This window comes from Neovison vison, chromosome 4 (assembly GCF_020171115.1).
Source record: "Neovison vison isolate M4711 chromosome 4, ASM_NN_V1, whole genome shotgun sequence".
NCBI lineage: Eukaryota > Metazoa > Chordata > Mammalia > Carnivora > Mustelidae > Neogale > Neogale vison.
In genome coordinates, this window is record NC_058094.1 from 86,560,357 (window position 1) to 86,580,055 (window position 19,699).

General features: G+C 38.3%; 1 protein-coding gene across 1 annotated transcript in view; it reads right to left on the minus strand.

Moving 5' to 3' along the window:
* The window catches only part of UBE2V2 (ubiquitin conjugating enzyme E2 V2), a 60,081-nt gene extending 53,597 nt beyond the window's left edge, over window positions 1-6,484 (minus strand). Inside the window, exon 1 of the mRNA XM_044245622.1 lies at window positions 6,427-6,484. Within this exon, the coding sequence (XP_044101557.1) occupies window positions 6,427-6,442 (16 nt within the window). The 5' untranslated portion in view covers window positions 6,443-6,484. The remainder of the gene's footprint in view (window positions 1-6,426) is intronic.
* Between the last annotated feature and the right edge of the window lie 13,215 nt (window positions 6,485-19,699).

The window sequence follows — 19,699 nt, forward strand, 5'->3', positions numbered from 1 at the left end:
TGTGTGTGTGTATACATACATACATACACACATATATATATATGTATGTATACATATCCACATCCATTTGCATGGATGTGGATAGAACTAGAGGATATTATACTAAGTGAAATATATATATATGTGTGTGTGTATATGTATACACACATGTGTATATATGTATATGTGTGTGTATATCTCAACTCATCAGGTTATGCTTCCTAACTCTGATAGAGATGAGTATCTGTAAACGTCCTAGCACTCCCAATAACCTCCCCTCCCATCCCATCCCCAAAATAATCTCAAAAGAAAAATGCCAGGTATTATAAGAATCATCAAGGAAAACAATTACTGTGTATTTGCCTGCAATACCAAATCCGTGCAGGCATGCGCGCGCGTGCACACACACACACACAAAATGTGTAAATGTTAACAAGATTTAGCTATTAATATCAACTGTCTTAATTTTTTTGTTATTCTTTCAACATAATCATTTACACCTTAGTTTTAATTACTTATAACGCTATTACACTCATTGAAGTGTCTTGTCTTGATCCTTAATGGCATTTATTTAGGAAATCACAGTTAAGTTTCTACAAAATAAAAGCAAACAACAAGTTTATAGAATATAGTGTAATAAAGTAGTAGTATCAAAGAACTTGAAAGCAAGAAACTAGCTCTGGACTCAACATCTAGCTAAATAATTTTGTAAAAGTCATTTCATATCTAGATTAACATTGCTTATCTGTAAAATGAACTTGGCCCAGAGTCTAGAAAATCCACAACATGCTTTCCATTAGAACTACTATTTCAAAAAAACATATGTAAAGTAGGCCTTAAGGATTTCTCTCCTGTGGTCTGAAACTGTGCTGAGCTCTAACTCAAACTAAATATAACATGTGCTCTTACAAAAATCAGCGAGACTTCATAAATAAGAGTTAAGTCACTCACAAACACCAATCCTGAAGTTCCTTCAAATTTTTATTTATTTTTTATATATTTTATATATTATATATAAAATACATTGTTATATCATATATTTTCATATATATTTATAATTATCAAATATTATTTGAAGGTAATAATGTTACCTCAAAGACTTACTCTTTAATAAAGTCAACTACATTTGAAACAATCTTTTGAACACTGAATTTTATTCCATTTATTCTAGTCTACAAGCCTCATATATCCACTTCGAAGTTTTGTGTCAAGCAGCTCCCTATATAATTGTCAAGTAAATATCTCCACTAAGGATAATCTTTGCTTTCCATAGTTTCCATTTGCATGACCTTCAGTTAGCATCATTTAAGTAACACACCAGTTCCCCAACAACATGGGTAAAGCTTCAGTTAGCAGTCTCCTGTGGGTGACTGCATTAAGTACAAACTTTGCTGCTAGCTCCCTAGTCCACAAATCACTATGTAAATAATAGATGAACATCCTAACCAGAGGCCAATCACTTCACATCTTTCAAAATCTGTTGGTGCACAGACTGCACATCTGTTAGTTACATATAGACAGCAATGCTTATAATAGTGTTGCCTCCCTGTCTGCCAGGGGTAAACTCATGTGACATTCTCATTTTTTTAAAGACTTTATTTATTTACTTGAGAGAGAGACAATATGAGAAGAGACAGCACAAGTTACAGGGGGGCACCAGGAGAGAAGCAGAGTCCCCACCAAGCAGGGAACCAGATGCAGGGCTCAATCCTCGGACCCTGAGATCATGACCTGAGCAGAAGACAGACACTTAACCCACTGAGCCACCCAGGCACCCAAACCCATGAGACACTCTATAAAAACGGCCAAAAAAGGAAATTAGCCAACAAAGATCAAAGTACAGCAAAGAAATGAAAACTGAAAGTGCAGCAAGAACAAAAACTGGTAACACTGAAGTGAAATGTGAATCAGAAGAAAATAGTTAAGAAGAAATAAATACTCGACCATAAAGTGTAGACTGTAGACAGACTGTAGATGAACAGCCATATAAACTTTGTGAATGAGAGCTTATGGATGTATATGAGAGAAGTAATTTAAGAAAAGGATGACAATGTTCCAGAGGAAGTAAAACACTTCACAATCAACAAAGTCGCAGATTACTTCCTAACATAAAAAGCACAAAGGATAAAATACTGAAAATGATTCCACCTTAGAAGTAGGACAATTCATCAAAGCACTGAAAAGATGCTTGCCCCACATTATATTAGAAAACAGAAGTACTATTCAAACTACTCCTAACAAGTATTTTTAAAAAAATAAAACACTCTAATTCTTGATGTCTCATGTTTAGAGTACTAAACAAATAGTAGCTTTGTAATTTTTTTTTCATTTTCCTATATACTTGTAACCACAGGAAGAGTTTTTAATATCTGAACAAACATTTTCAAAAGTCACAGAATAATAATTTTTCTTACTTAATAAAATTGTTTTGGGGGCACCTGGGTGGCTTGGTCAGTTAAGCATCTTACTTTGGCTCAGGTCATGATCTCAAGGTATTGGGATCAAGCCTCATCAGGTTCTGTGCTCAGCAGGGAGTCTGCTTGTCCCTCTTCCTCTCCCTATGCCCCCTGCCAACTCATGCTCTCTCAGTCTCTGTCTCAAAAAACTAAACAAACAAAATCTTAAAAAGAAAAAAAAAAGTGCTTTGAACAGTTTCAGTTTGAATGGTCATTTTTACCATTCTGTAGTACTATGCCAAGGGATGTCTGCCTGTATAATAAGGTTGTATCATTTAATCATATCGTCAAGAGCAAGCATGTATCAAGAGTATGCAGGTTCCTAATGGACAAAGAAAATTCTATCAGGCCAGTTAGTGTAAGTCTCAAGAGGAAAATGTACTTACTAGACTACTGCAATTCGGTTCTATTGTTTAGTTCCCAGATTGTAGGTTTTGATTTACATATGCAGATCTCTTCTGTTCCAATCCCCAGATTCTACCCCATTTGTCTTCATCTTAAAGATGGGGAAAATCATGTTGTCCAACCTTTTCACAGAAAGGATGGGGAAAGCAAGGCTTAAGAGACTCAGTGGCATGCCTATCATGCCTCAGTAATCTATCAGGGGTGAGGAGGGAAATTAAAACAATACTAATCTAGTTCTCATTCTTGTATAACACAATGTTGCCCACTTCTGAAGAGGGCAATTAGTTAAGTTTTATTTTGGTTTTGTTTTTCAACCATATGGCTTACACAGACCCACTATCAAAGAAAAAAAGACTCCATTTTTTCCTGAACCTCTCATTAAAGATATTTTACAATCATCAGCATTCAGACAACTGTGTAACACTACTGTAACTTAAGTGATAAGAAATTTTTAAATGTTTCATATTACAATGTATCCCAGATGGGATCCTGAGACAGAAAATGTACATTAGTTACTCTAATGTACAATCTTCTATGTACTATCTTCACAACTTCCCTGTAAAACTACAATAATTCTAGGACACCTGGGTGGCTCAGTGCTTTAAGCCTCTGCCTTTGGCTCAGGTCATTATCTCTGGGTCCTGGGATTAAGCCCTGCATCTGGGCTCTCTGCTCAGCAAGGAGCTTGCTTTCCCCCCTCTCTCTGTTGTGATCACTGTCAAATTATTTGATCTCTCTGTCAAATAAATAAATAAAATCTTAAAAAAAAAAAACTAGAACTATTCTAAAATTTTTAAAAATTTTTTAAGATTTTATTTATTTGAGAGAAAAAGAGAGAAGAGAGAACATGACAGGGGGGAGGGTCAGAGGGAGAAGCAGACTCCCTGCTGAACAGGGAACCCCATGCGGGACTAGATCCTGGGACTCCAGGATCATGACCTGAGCCAAAGACAGTTGCTTAACCAAATGAGCCACCCAGGGGCCCAAAAAAAAATTTTTTTGGAGTATTTTTTTGCACAAATTTTTTTATCTATGTCTTTTCTTCGTGCTGGGATATAATTAAGTTTTTTAATCAAAGATACTAAATGTACTAATAAATTACTATTCCTTGAAGTAGTTTTTCTTAAGCTATGTCCTATGAAATCCTCTTGAACCCCAGAATTGACTATGCCTCTTGGAAAAGGGGAACCCAGGCAGTGGGTCTCCACCACAGCCCCATTTCCATTCATAAGAAGAATCTTAACAGTCTGAAACAAAGATTCTGCTAGAATGAAAAGTGTGGAAGTCACTCTTAAGCATAAAAGGAAGTAAGATTCATGATTTGAGGAATATTCACAAATTTGAGGGAAATTCACAAATTCACAGTTCCTCATAACAGAAAGAACATTAGACTGAGAACAAAAAAAACCCCGAATTATAATCTTGAGTCTACCACTATGTATAATCTTGTATTTCTTTAGGCCTCGGTCTTCTCATCTGCAAAGTAAGAGAACCAACAGTTCCCATTCTAATCAGAATTTTTCTCCCCAATTTTCTTCTAATAAGAGGAAGGGTAAAAGTATATTACTTAGATAACGCACATTAATATACTGCCTTAGAAAAGATGAAAAAGTATTTGTCAGGTGTCTCTTCTTTTTGGCCTACCAAATAACTAATTTTATCTAAGACTATTTTGTCTATGTACATTTCTAAATGATTCTCTTTTTTCAAAGTTTATTTATTTCTTTTTTTTAGTAATCTCTACACCCAAATGGGACTTGAACCCAAGACTACGAAATCAAGAGTTCCATGCTCAGACTGAGCCAGCCAGGCACGCCCAAACATGTACATTATTACATCCATCTAGCTCATCTCACTTTAAATTTCAAGTTACATCACATTTATTTCACAAATATATACTGACTATTTCCTTCCATGCCACCGAGAAGCAAATACAAAAATATAGCTAACAGTAAGTTTAATTTAAAAATCCCAGGGTCGCCTGGGTGGCTCAGTTTTTAGCAATAGTTTCAAAATTAATTTCAGTGGTTTAAGAAAGCCCAAATGCCTAAATTACATCCTTATTAATTATGCTAAGTCTTCAAATTTCATAAATCTAAGAACAGTGAAAATGTAACATTGTGATGCTGAAGTATAAACTAGAAAATACAGGCATTCCATGTATAATGAAATGTGCCAATAATCAGCAACATCTTTATAATTTCTATTATAAAATGTCTAAAAGTGACTTAAAGAAAACTAAAAGTGGTTAACAAAAAATCTCTGCCATTAATGTCATCTAATATTTGATCTTTCCAAAATATCTCCACACTTTCTTATAGGTATAATGTTAGGGGGTTAAAATCATGTTTAAATAAACAATGCAATCCGCAAAGTGAAAACTATCAAATTAAAATGCACCATTTTATTACTAAATTTTCAAGAACCCATAGGTACTAAGCACAATTCTTAAAAAGATATGACCCATTCACAAGCGCACTGGATTTCAAACAGTTGTAACAGTAAAATCTCATTTTTTAAATAATCCTTTACTAGTTCGCTCTGACCTCAAGTATTTTCCCAACACTAAAACTGTTAAGGATCCCATCACCTATGACATCTGTAAATAAAGATGAGCCTTAAAACACACATTCATTAAAATGTACGTTGAATGTATTCTGAGGTATTACAAGTTACAGTAACATACAATGCAACCATTCTTTAGCACAATATAGGTTTAAAAATTCGTTCTATTATGCAATGACGACGTGAAAAACTAAATCATACTGTTCTATAACCTGGTTTCAATAATGACTAAGAAAAATGAAAGAGCAAAAGCGTATGTTTAAGTAGTCAAACTTAACATTTTCATTTTTAATATTTTTTAAAATGGTCATACTTCGAAAATTTCAGCGTTAATATTTAATTTCAAAGTCTGTGCTCATTGGAAACCAAGCATTGTACACCGTACAAGAGAACAGTTTAACAGCTTATCTAAAACACCACTTCAATTAGCTTTTCCTTGCTCCATGCTTTTTACTTGCACTAGTTTTGTATTTAAATGAATAAAAGACAACACGTATTTAGTCAGGTAAGAATAGTCATCATTTTTCCGCTATTACAAAGAGCAACAGTCCTCTTCTTCGTGCTCTTCTCCTCCACCCATTTAAAGGCAAGTCCAAGAGAACGTAATCCCCACACTACCCAGGACGCCCCTTACCCCGAAACCCTTCCGTGCCTGTTTGACACCGCCCACCGTGGGCCTCCTCTCCTCCCTCCCACACCGTCTTCCGCTCCGCAATCCGACCCGCACCAGCCAGACCCAGCTAGTGCGCCCGCGCCGGAGCCACCCCGCCCCCGGCCCGCGGGCGCGCGGCCGACGCGCAAGCACGACCCGCCGCCCCCGACGGCCGCCCCGGGCCCTCAGAGCCGGCGCCCTGCTCGCCTGGACCCTCCCCGCTCCCGGGCTTCGCTCCACTGGGAGCCAGGTGTCCGAGAAGGCGCACTCCGGATTCTCCCATACAGTCAGGGCTCGGCCGCCAGAAGCAGGCAGAGGGGCAAAGCCGGGCTGGAGTGGGAATGCAGGCAGCCCAACCCGGGAACCGACCTGTGGAGACCGCCATCTTCTCCTGCAGCCCGACGCAGCCGCCTGCACGCACAGCGACGTCAGCGCCACTTCCGGGAGCGCGCTGGCCCGCCCCTCGTCCGCCGCTTCCAGGAGTGCGTCAAGTGGGCTCCGCCCTCGAAAGCCTTCTTTCAGGTCACCTAGCCCAAGGGTATGCAGGAGCTCAGAGCTGTGTGGGTGGCTTTTTAAGATTCCACTCCTGATTCAAAGTAAAAATTAAAAGAAAAAGTTTATTGGGACTTCTTGTTGAGTCAGTTATCATAATGTAGAACAAAAAGACAGAGAGAGAATATTTTTAAAATGCATGTGCAATGGAAGGGAGGGGAATTTAATTTTTTTTTTTTTTTTAATTTTTAAAAGAGGCGTGTGCAGTATGGCAATCTCGGGTATTATGAACTCGTACCTGAGGATGTGCTGTAAGGGAGACAGCGCAGGTTTGCACAACCTTAATCTGTTCAACAATACACATAAAGAAATCTCATTAAGAATGTTTTATAGTGATTAAATATGGAAATATTTTTATATATTGAATTAAGAGAAGTATATTGTTAAAAGTCCTAGCAAAATAGGGCATTGACAATTTTGTGTTGAAAAATGATTCAGAGAAGTTAGAAAATGTAGAAAACCTCTTTAGAATTAAATGAATTTATTGCCTTCATATTTTGCTTTTGAGGCCTGCATGATAGTGAAACACTAAAATCTATGTCTAAGTAGGAAAGCTCTTTCAGAAACGTCTAATGTAAAATTTTTAAGTAATTAGGAAGTATGTTCAAAAAGCAAAGATTTTACATCCTTATTTTTCACTATAGCAACACAGTAGAAACGTTGCCATTAATATTATGGAACTATCATGGCTCTCAATACCATCCTCGCAAATACAATTAGTAATATTTGATACTACCATCCCCATTTTATAAGAAATGAAAATAAACCCCAAAGAGCTTAAATTACTTTACTAAGAGCATGAATCTACCAATAGTTGCAACAGAGCTGGTATTCAGATAAAATTCTGATTCCCAAGTCAATTTCTCATTTCATTTCTGGTTGCCCTTACAATGCTGGGCCTGACAGTAAATGCTGATGCTGCTGTAGTAGTACTCAGAGTCTGAAGTCTTTCGTTCTTTCTTTCTTTCTTTTTTTTAAGAGTTATTTGACAGAGAATGAGAGAGCACAAGCAAGGGGAGTGGCAGAGGGAGAGGAAGAAGCAGCACTAAGCAGGGAACCTGATGTGGGGCTCAGTCCCAGTGATGAGGGAGTAGGAGGCTGGCTGAGAACGGAGCAGGGGCTGGTGCCTTGCACCCCCTCTCCACCCGCTCCCCTTGGTAATATGTGTGACATTTCACAGGCACCCCTGACTGCCCTAAAAGAAGAGCAAATGGTTATCTTGCAGAGATCACAGTCCTGCAAGGCAGGAGTCTCTCTTGGTTTACAAATGTCCTTGAGATTTACAACAAAGAAGTTAACCTTATCAATAGCCCAATTTCCAAAGACACATAACTCAGTTCCTCAAGCCCTAACGTCCGTCACCCTCCCCTCCATAAAAAACCGAAGGAGACGGAGGTAGAAGGAAAAGTAAATAAAGTTAAATTTCTTTCAAAACCTAAATCTCACTAACAAGGACGTTTGATAGCAGGAATGTAACATTCCACCAGGAGACTCCCAATTGTCTTTATATTAGTGCCTCATTAGAGGGAAAGTGGCCTTGGCTTGATAGTAACCAGGCCTTCAATATCCTGACAGTCTTCTTTACCCCAATAGCCCTTCTGAACACCCCTTTGTCCTCACCTACCCAACTCCTGTGTATATAGCCAGCCACTCCTCACAGGCCCTGGGCAGCCACATCTCTGCTGGCCCACGGGTCCTGTCCCCATGCTCTAATAAACCACCTTTTTGCACCAGAGACGTCTTAAGAATTCTTTCTTTAGCCGTCGGCTCCGAACCTCACCCCACTGAACCTCACCTAGGTTCGAGAACTTCATCACCAGGACCCTGATATCATGACCCCAGCAGAAGGCAGCCGTTTAACTGATTAAGCCACCAAGGCACCTCCACCCCATCTCTTAACCTGTGTCTGAAGTTTTGGGAAAAGAAAGGCTCTATTCTTAATTTCTGAATGTGCAGCACCAGTTGCTTTTTCTTTGTCGTCAGTCCCAGCTCTGTCTCATAACATGAAGTGACGCTACTCAGCATTCTTTTAATGTTTGTTTCACTCTCTGTAGTAGGCAAACCTCTAAGATGGCTCCCAGTGATACTCTCCTGGTGTCCATGCCCTTGTTTTTATAATTCCCTTGCCTTTTATGGGGGCTGAGTTTACTAACTAGCTTTCAGTGGATAAAGTAAGACAACAGTGCTGGGATAACACTTTTGAAATTATGTTTTAGAAAGATTAGATTCCATCTATAACACTCTCTCTTGCTCTCTTGCTTCCCCCAAGGATCACCAGCTGCCATATGGAGAGCTACCCCAGAGTGAAGCCCAGGTTGCAAGGAACTGATATCCGCTTCTGGCCAACAGCCGTGGAAGTAAGGCCCTCAGTTCAATAGCCATGAAGAACTGAATCCTGTCAACAAACACTGCTGTTTGAGCTTGAAAGCATACCCTGCCCTAGTTAAGTCTAAAGATGACACTGCAGTTCTGACCAACACCTAATTGCCATGCTGCTAGGACCCAGCTAAGGCATGCCCAGATTCCTGACCCACAGAAAATAAAAATAAATAAGATGATAATATGTTGGCTGTTTTAAGCCACTAAGTTTGGGGATAATTTGTTATGAAGCAATAAGAAACAAATACATTCTCCCTGCTTACTGTTATTCTTTGTTAACTATTCTTGCAAACATTGTTTGAGTAACCATTATCATACATTTTTCACAAATGTCCATTTATATTTGGACGTTGATGAACTTCTGCTGATATATACCTACCATTGTATTAGGTTAGACTGATGGATAATGGCATTTAATAGATTAAATCCTATCCTCCCCACAACAGAATCAAAATTAACTAGCAAAACATTGACCAAATTCAATTCTACTTTACCAACTATAGACATTTTCTCAAGAAATGTTTTAATCTTAATGCTGCTAATAAACACATGAGCCTACAAGCAGCTCTCTCCCCTGTCAAGCTTTAAAAGGAGACCACAGATCCTGAACTGACATATAGATTAAAGCCCTGCAGGGAACCCAGTTGACCCATGCCCTGGACTCCTTACTCACAGATGCTGTCAAAACATAAATGGAAGTTGTTTAAGCTACCAAGGTGGTGATAATTGCAGACAAGTTCTGTCCACATCTGACTTTTTAACTGGCTAACAAGCCAGTTAACTTGTTGACTCAGGAAGTTGTAAAGCCTCAAAAATCAATGCAGTCATGGATTTTATCACAAATGGGAAGCTCAGTACCTGTAATTGAAACACTTATGTACATATACACTTACAAAACCTCATTATTCATTCTGAGAATATTTCTGTCTTCTCAGAATTTTATTTTATTGGGGCGTCTGGGTGGCTCAGTGGGTTAAAGTTTCTGCCTTCGGCTCAGGTCATGGTCTTAGGATCTGAGTCTGGGATCGAGCCCCGCATTGGGCTCTCTGCTCAGCAGGGGACCTGCTTCCTCCTCTCTCTCTGCCTGCCTTGCTGCCTACTTGTAATCTCTGTCTATCAAATAAATAAATAAAATCTTTTAAAATTTTTAAAAGAAAAAGAATTTTATTTTTATTTATATTGTATATTTTTATTTATTTTTTAATATTTTATTTATTTATTTATTTGAGAGAGAGACAGTGAGAAAGAGCATGAGAGGGGAGAAAGTCAGAGGGAGAAGCAGACTCTCCAAGGAGCAGGGAGCCCGATATGGGACTCGATCCCAGGACCCTGGGATCATGACCTGAGCTGAAGGCAGTCGCTTAACCAACTGAGCCACCCAGGCACCCTTATTTTTTATTTTTAAAGATTTTATTTATTCATTTGACAGAGAGAGAGCACAAGCAGGTGGAGCAGCAGGCAGAGGCAGATGGAGAAGCAGGCTTCCTGCTGAGCAGGGAACCCAACGTGGGGCTCGATCCCAGGACCCTGGGATCATGACCTGAGCTGAAGGCAGTCGCTTAACCAACTGAGCCACCCAGGAGCCCTTATTTTTTATTTTTAAAGATTTTATTTATTCATTTGACAGAGAGAGAGCACAAGCAGGTGGAGCAGCAGGCAGAGGCAGATGGAGAAGCAGGCTTCCTGCTGAGCAGGGAACCCAACGTGGGGCTCGATCCCAGGACCCTGGGATCATGACCTGAGCTGAAGGCAGATGCTTAACCACCTGAGCCACGCAGGCATGGTCTTCTCAGAATTGTAATGCTGCCTCTTCTGTGTTGCCCTTTTATGTAGCTGGGTGCTTTTTTTCTCTTGTTTGGAACAAATTTCAATCTTTTAAAGTCTTTACTCCAAAGTTTACTTTTCTCCACTATTGTTATATTTTTCCCTGCTTAAAAGTCTTCCAATATTGAAATGCTGCCCAATAATGGAATCTGATGGTTAATTCCCGTGCTCATCCTACTTGATCTGCAAGTAGATGGTAGCATAATTGACCATTATGTTATCTGAGAACAATGTCTTCACTTGACTTCAAACTCACCACATTTTCCTGGTATTTTAAGGGTAACTGGGGTTCATTTTAATCAGCTATGGTAAGACACATAGAGAAAGGACTATCATGAAGAAAGAAATTTGTTATACTCACAGTTCCCTAGAAAAAGTAGGCATGAACATCTCTGTTGTGGTCCTGACCTTAGGGGAAAAGTTCTCAGTTTTTCCCCATTTTCAGTCAAGAAATGGGCAGAAGACATGACTAGACATTTTTCCAAAGAAGACATACGAATGGCCAATAGACACATGAAAAAATTGGTCCACATCACTTGGCATCAGGAAAACACAAATCAAGATACGACCTCACACTGCTCAGAATGGCTAAAATTAATAACTCAGGAAACAATAGATGTTGGCAAGGATGTGGACAAAGGGAAACCCTCTTACACTATTGGTGGGAATGCAAACTGGTGCAGCCACTCTGGAAAACAGTTTGGAGGTTCCTCAAAAAGTTAAAAAAGTAGAGCTGCCCTACAACCCAGCAATTGCCCTTAGGCATTTATCCAAAAGATACAAACATAGTGATTTAAAAGGGCACATACACCCCACTGCATATAACAGCAATGTCCACAATAGCTGAACTATGTAAAGGGCCCAGAAGTCCATCGACAGATCAATGGATAAAGAAGCTATGGTATATAATGGAATAGTACTCAGTCATCAAATCTCACAATTTGTAACAACCTGGATGGAACTAGAAGTTATCATGCTAAGTGAAATAAGTCAGGGAGGCACCTGGATAGCTCCATCAGTTAAGTATCTGCCTTTGGCTCAGGTCATAATCCCAGGATCCTGGGATTGAGCCCTGCATTGGGTTCCCTGCTTGGTAGGGAGCCTGCTTCTGCCCCTTCCCACTGTTCATGCCCTCTCTCTCTCTCTCTCTCTCTCTTAAAGACATAAAATCTTTTTTTAAAAAAAGAAATAAGTAAGTCAGAGAAAGTCAAATACTATATGATTTCACTCCTATGTGGAATTTTTTAAAGATTTTATTCAAAAAAGATTTTATTTATTCATTAAATTTCAAAAAAAATTTTCATATTCATTTATTCATTAAGTCACACATCGGACTCTCTGCTCAGTGAGGAGTCTGCTTCTCCCTCTCCCTCTGACTTTCCCCCTTGCTCTTGCTCTCTCTCTCTCTCAAATAAATAAAATCTTAAAAAAAAAAAAAACAGACAAACCGTAAGAAACAAACAGAAGTTTCTGGAAGAGAGATGGGGGGGATGAGGTAACTGGGTGATGGACATTAAGGAGGGCACTTGAAGTGATGAGAACTGGGTGTTGTAGGCAACTGATGAAACACTGAATTCTATCCCTGAAACTAATAATATAGTATATGTTAATTAAATTGAACTTAAATAAAAAGTTAAAAAACAGAAGTAGGCATGGTATATCATGTTGGACCATATGGGGAAGCACCAATCAGTCAGGAGACAGAGGGGGTAACAAAGAAATGTAGGCAAGAATCTTTATTGTGGATTCCCCAAGAGAGAATGGACAAACAGGATAAGCAGGCTTAGAACTGATAAATTTAAGTAATTTTAGTGGGCTGTGGAGCATAGGGAATGTCCTTAGTTTGATATCTTACTCTGGAGTGTTTAAGGCAGGGAATAGTGACCCAGAATGTGAAAAATCTAATAAAGGAGGTGATGGGGATGTAAACTCTATTGTTTGGTTTGCTTTTGAAAGGCACAATCCCAGGAGAGTTATTTACCATTTTTAGGAATTAAGCAACCTTGAAGAGGGCCATCCCTCAAGGGCCAGGAAGGCCAAAGGATTTCAAAGCATGAAAAAACAAAATAAAAAGACATGGTTAATGCTTCTTGTCTTCCTCCTACATCACTGGCCATTCCTTCCAAGGCTCCTTTTCTGATTTCTCTTTTTCTCTTAAGAATCAGAACACTGAGGGCTAGCTCTCAGTCCTTGGAAGTTTTTTCTCTCTCCATAGTCACTTAGTGACCACATCTAGACTCATGGTGTCTATACACTTTGCCTCCAAAAATGGTCCTTCATTTCTCCTTCTCTCACATCATGTATTCAATCCATCTGGAAGTTCTGCTGGCCCTACCTTCCAAATATATGACAAATAGCTTATTCTTACCATGTTAGCCAGAGTGATCATTTTAAAGCACAAATCAAATTAAATTATTCCTCTGCTCAAAAGTCTCCACTGATTCCCAAAATATGTGGAGATTGAATAACACACTTCCAAATAACACAGGTCAAAGAAATAATCTCAAGAGAAATTTATATTTTTAAATAAATGAACATGAAAACACAATGTATCAAAATTTCTGGGATACAGCAAAAGCAGTGCTTAGGGAGAAATGTGTAGCATTGAATTCATGTGTTAGAAAGGAGGAAAAGAACTAAAGTCAGCCCTCTAAGTTCCCATCTTAGGAAGCTAGAAAAAGAGCAAATTAAATCCAAAGAAAGAGAAGGAGGGGTGCCTGGGTGGTTCAGTGGGTTAAAGCCTCTGCCTTCAGCTCAGGTCATGATCTCAGGGTCCTAGGATCAAGCCCAGCATCAGGCTCTCTGCTCAGCAGGAACCTGCTCCCCCCCACCCCCTCTGCCTGCCTCTCTGCCTACTTGTGATCTCTTTCTCTGTCAAATAAAATCTTAAAAAAAAAAAAAAAGAAAAGAAAAGAAAGCAGATGGAAAGAAACAATAAAAATTAGAGTAGAAACCAATGAAACCGAAAATAAGAAATCAATAGACAAAATCAACAAAACCAAAAACTGTGTTCTTTGAAAAATCAGTAAAATTAATAAGCCTCCAGACAGACTAATTAATAAAAAAGAGAGAGAGAATGCAAATTACTAAATTGGAAGTGAAAGATGGGACATTACTACAAATCCTATGGACATTAAATGTACAATAAAAAAATATATATGTAGGTGCACGTTGGTGGCTCAGTGGATTAAATCCTCTGCCTTCAGCTCAGGTCATGATCCCAGGGTCCTGGGATCAAGCCCCACATTGGGCTCTCTTCTCAGCAGGGAGCCTGCTTCCTCTTCTCTCTCTGCCTGCCTCTCTGCCTACTTCTGATCTCTCTCTGTCAAATAAATAAATAAAATCTTTTTTAAAAATCCAGAATATATTTATGTATATAAATATACACAAATACATACATACATACATACATACTATGGGGCGTCTGGGTGGCTCAGTCAGTAAAGCATTTGACTCTTGATTTCAGTTCAGGTCATGATCTCAGAGTCATGAGACTCTGGATGTGGAACCTGCATAAGATTCTTTCTTTTATTTATGTAAGAATGGGATTTTTTTTTTTGCTTATTTTTTTAAACAAAAATATTATTTATTTTAACTTTTTTTTTTATTAACTTATAATGTATTATTAGCCCCAGGGGTACAGGTCTGTGAATTGCCAGGTTTACACACCTCACAGCACTCACCTTCCCCAATGTCCATAACCCCACCACCCCCTCTCCACCCTCCTTCCCCCAGCAACCCTCAGTTTGTTTTGTAAGATTAAGAGTCTCTTATGGTTTGTCTAAACAACAATATTCTTTCAGACATTTCTAACTACATTGTAACTGCATGACTTAACCTGGTGATAAAAGCAGTTATTAAAAGTCTACCTTCTCAAAAAAAAAAAAAAAAAAAAAAGATTTTTTTCTCTCTCTCTCCCTCTCAAAACAAAACAAAATGAAAAACACTATGAGCTACTCTATGCCACAAATTCAACAACCTAGATAAAATGGACCAATTCCTTGAAAGACACAGTCTGCCAAAACTCACAGAAGAAGAAATGGTATAAATAGGTCTATATCTATATTCTAAAACAGAAAGCACCAGGCCCAGATGGGTTCAATAGTAAGTTCTATCAAACATGTAAAAAAGGAATTACACCAATTCTTTATAATCTCTTTCAGAAGGAATACTGTTTACTTCATTATGTTCAACATCACACTAGTAACAAAACCAGACAAAGACATTACAAGAGAAGAAAACTATAAACCAATGTCTCTTTAACATGAATGCAAAAATCCTCAACAAAATATTGGCAAATAGAATCCAACTGTATATATGTATGTGTGTATAATTATGGCAACCACGTGGGATTTAGCCCAGGGACACAAAACTATTTCAACATTCAAAAAGTTATTTAATGTAATCAATCACACAAATAGATTAAAAAGAAAAGCACATGATCATACCAAAAGATGCAGAAAAAAAATTTAATAAAATTCAACAATTCATGATTAAAACCCTAAGTAAAATAGGAATAGAAAGGAAATTCCTTGATCTGATAAAGAATATCTATTTTAAAAAAAAGTTGACATGATACCTAATGGTAACCAACTATAAGATTTTCCACTAAGATCAAGAACAGGACGAAGATCCCTTCTTCATCACTCCTCTTCAACAGTTTACTGGAGAAGAAAGAAAGAAACTGTTTGCCAATGACATGATTACCTATGTAGAAAATCTGAAAAAAAATTAACAAAAAAAAAAAATCTGACACTAGCAAGGTTGCAGGATAAAAGATTAGTGTACAGAAGTCAATCACTTTCCTAAATATCTGCAATGGTCAAGTAAATACTATTTACATAAGCATCCTAAAAATTAAATTCTTAGGTATAAATCTGACAAACTGTGTATAAGATTGATATGAGTAGGGACAACTGGAAGGTGCAGTTGGTTAAGCATCTGCCTTCAGCTCAGGTAAAGATCCCAGGGTCCTAGGTTCAAGTCCCACATCAGGGGAAATTTTTTTAAAACTTCCAGAATATTAGAATGTAAGTTGTTTTGTTCAAGATTTTGTCCTTAAACTTGTGAGGTCTGTATTAACTCTGGGTAGTTAGTGTTGGAATGTGACACACAGTTGGTGTCAGAATTGGTGTTTGAACACTCATAGACTATGTAAAAAATGTAATAATACTTGGGGCACGTGGGTGCTCGCTCAGTAAAGTGACTCTTAATTTCATCTCAAGGTCCTGGGATCAAATCCTGCCTTGTGTTCCATGCACAGTGGGGACTCTGCTTGAGAATTCTCTCTCCATCTTCTTGGGCCCCTCCTCTCTCACTCTCTCTTAAATAAATAAATAAATAAATATGGCTTTTTGTTTAAAAAAAGGTAACAATAATTTTTATATAGCCATAGCCACTTGTCAAAAGAAAAAGCATGTTAGTGTTGCTCATGCCTTCGTGTTTTCAGCTCTATGGTAGATCTTTAGTGATCTTTGATGGAAATTGGAGTCATCTCCAACAGCATAATAACCATATACGAAGAACACTGCAACATGACATTACTTTTCAATATGATGTTGCAAAGGTAGTACTGTAAGAAAGATCTTTTGGTGTGTCAGAAGTACAAGAAATGGTATTCCAAAATTTCACATAGGTATTTGTCACCATCAATAAATCTAGACCCTTGCAGCCTTTTTGTAAGTTTGGTTGCATTTAAAAGTCAACTTATGGGGCACCTGGGTGGCTCAGTGGGTTAAGCCGCTGCCTTCGGCTCAGGTCATGATCTCAGGGTCCTGGGATCAAGTCCCGCATCGGGCTCTCTGCTCAGCAGGGAGCCTGCTTCCTCCTCTCTCTCTCTGCCTGCCTCTCTGCCTACTTGTAATCTCTCTCTGTCAAATAAAAAAAAAAATCTTTAAAAGTCAACTTATGTATTAATAAAGTGACTCAGTAATGGCAAGACTAACTACATCACCAAAGAAAAGCTTAGTGTATATCATAGCGTATATCCAGTTAAATTTTTTCCTTTGTTTTTGAATGGGTAATACAATCCCAGTGTTCATAAATGAACTATAAGAAACTATAGGAAAAAGTCTTACTTCCATCTATGTACTATCTGCCCCATTAACTCCCCAAATAACTGTTTTTATATAGTCTTCAAGAGTTTTTTTATGCATTCTGGAGAATTAGAATATGGATTTTTACTCTTCCCTGATGTTTTTTATACACAAGAAGGATAACTAAATACACTATTTTAGACCTTTTTCTTCTTAGCAATATTTCTTAGAGATCTTTCCATATAAGTACATTGAGAGGCTATCTCATTTTTTATAGTATGCCCTTGTATGGATATATATAATTTATTTAATAATTTCCTATTAATGTGTATTTGGGTTGTTTCTATTTTGTAGAATTATAAGCAATATACAATAACCTTATATATAAATCATTTCACATGTCTGGAAGTATTTGGACTGAGAATTATTTTGTGCAAACATTCACAGTGATACATTATAGCAAATTAGATATACAATTCTTGACAACTACTATTTCCTTCAGATCCCAGAACAAGCAGGAAGTAAAAATTTTAAGGAGGAAGATAGTGAGATTCTGAGAAGTTAAGGTGTCTTCTCAGATTTTCCAGCAGTGCTAGAGCCCAATCACTACCTCTTGATTCCAATGTCTGAGCCTGCTGGTATGCAAGACTTTTTCCATTTGTCTCCCATTACTCAGAAATCCATCCAGTCAAGCCTGGAAGCCTCATCAAGTCTAGTGATGCAAGGATTAGGTTTTCAGAACCTAATTAGACAAGAAATCTTGGCAATAACTTCATGTTCCAAAGTTTGCATTCTATTCTTTTCTTTATTTTTTTGTTTTGTTTTGTTTCGCACAATTTTAAAAATTTTATTTTTTTAAGTGTTCCAAAATTCATTGTTTACACAGCACACCCAGTGCTCCATGCAATACATGCACTCCATTATACCCACCACGAGGCTCACCCAACAACCCACGTCCCTCCCCTCCAAACCCCTCAGTTTGTTTCTCAGAGTCCACGGTCTCTCATGGTTTGTCTCCCCCTGCGATTTCCCCCAACTCACTGCTACCAATGTCCTCTGTGTTATTCCTTATGCTCCACAAGTAAGTGAAACCATATGATAACTGACTCTCTCTGCTTGACTTATTTCACTCAGCATAATCTTGTCCAATCACATCCATGTTGATATAAAATTTAGGTATTCATCTTTCCTGATGGAGGCACAATTCTCCATTGTATACATGGACTGTATCTTCTTTATCCATTCATCCATTGAAGGGCATCTTGGTTCTTTCCACAGTTTTCCAATAGTGGCCATTGCTGCTATGAACATTAGGGTACAGATGGCCCTTCTTTTCACTACATCTGTATCTTTGTGGTAAATACCCAGGAGTGCAATTGCAGGGTCATGGGTAGCTCTATTTTTACTTTCTTAAGGAATCTCCACACTGTTTTCCAAAGTGGCTGCACCAACTTGCATTCCCACCAACAGTTTAAGAGGGTTCCCCTTTCCCCACAGCCTCTCCAACACTTGTTGTTTCCTGTCCTGTCAATTTTGGCCATTATAACTGGTGTAAGGTGATATCTCAATGTGGTTTTAATTTGAATCTTCCTGATGGCTAATGATGATGAACCTTTTTTCATGTGTCTGTTAGCCATTTGTATGTCTTCATTGGGGAAGTGTCTGTTCACTACCTCTGCCCATTTTTTGAGGTGATTATCTGTTTTTTGAGTGTTGAGTTTGAGGAGTTCTTTATAGATCTTGGATATCAGCCTTTTGTCTGTAGTGTCATTTGCAAATATCTTCTCCCATTCTGTCATAGACTTCTTGTTTTGTTGACTGTTTCCTTTGCTGTGCAGAAGCTTTTGATCTTGATGAAGCCCCAAAAGTTCATTTTCACTTTTGTTCCTTTCCCTTTGGAGACGTATCTTGAAAGAAGTTGCTGTGGCCAGTGTCGAAGAGGTCACTACCTAGGTTCTACTCTAGGATTTTGATAGATTCCTGCCTCACTTTGAGGTCTTTTATCCATTTCGAGTTTATCGTTGTATATGGTGTAAGGGAAAGGTCGAGTTTCATTCTTCTACACATAGCTCTCCTGTTTTCCCAGCACCATTTATTGAAGGGACTGTATTTTTTCCACTGTATATTTTCTCCTGTTTTGTCGAGGATTATATGCCCATAGAGTTGAGGGTCCATATCTGGGCTCTCTACTCTGTTCCACTGGTCTATGTGTCTGTTTTTGTGCCAGTACCATGCTGTCTTGGTGATCACAGCTTTGTAGTAAAGCTTGAACTCAGGGAATGGAATGCCCCCAGCTTTGTTTTTCTTGTTCAACATTTCCTTAGCAATTCCTTAGTTCTCTTCTGCTTCCATACAAATTTTAGGATTGTTTGTTCCAGCTCTTTGAACAATGCCGGTGGAATTTTGATTGGGATGGCATTGAAAGTATAGATTGCTCTGCACAGTACAAACATTTTAACAATGTTTATTCTTTGATCCATGAGCATGGAATGCTTTTCCATCTTTTTGTGTCTTCTTCAGTTTCTTTCATGAGTATTCTGTAGTTCCTTGAGTAGATCCTTTACCTCTTTGGTTAGGTTGATTCCGAGGTATCTCATGGTTCTTGGTGCTATAGTAAATGGAATCGATTCTTTAATTTCCCTTTCTGTATTTTCATTGTTAGTGTATAAGAAAGCCACTGATTTCTGTACATTGACTTTGTATCCTGCCACATTACTGAATTGCTGTATGAGTTCTAGAAATTTGGGGGTGGAGTCTTTGGGTTTTCCAAATAAAGTATCATGACATCTGCAAAGAGAGAGAGTTTGATTTCTTCTTTGCCAATTTGAATTGTCGGAGGCAGGCCCCTGGCC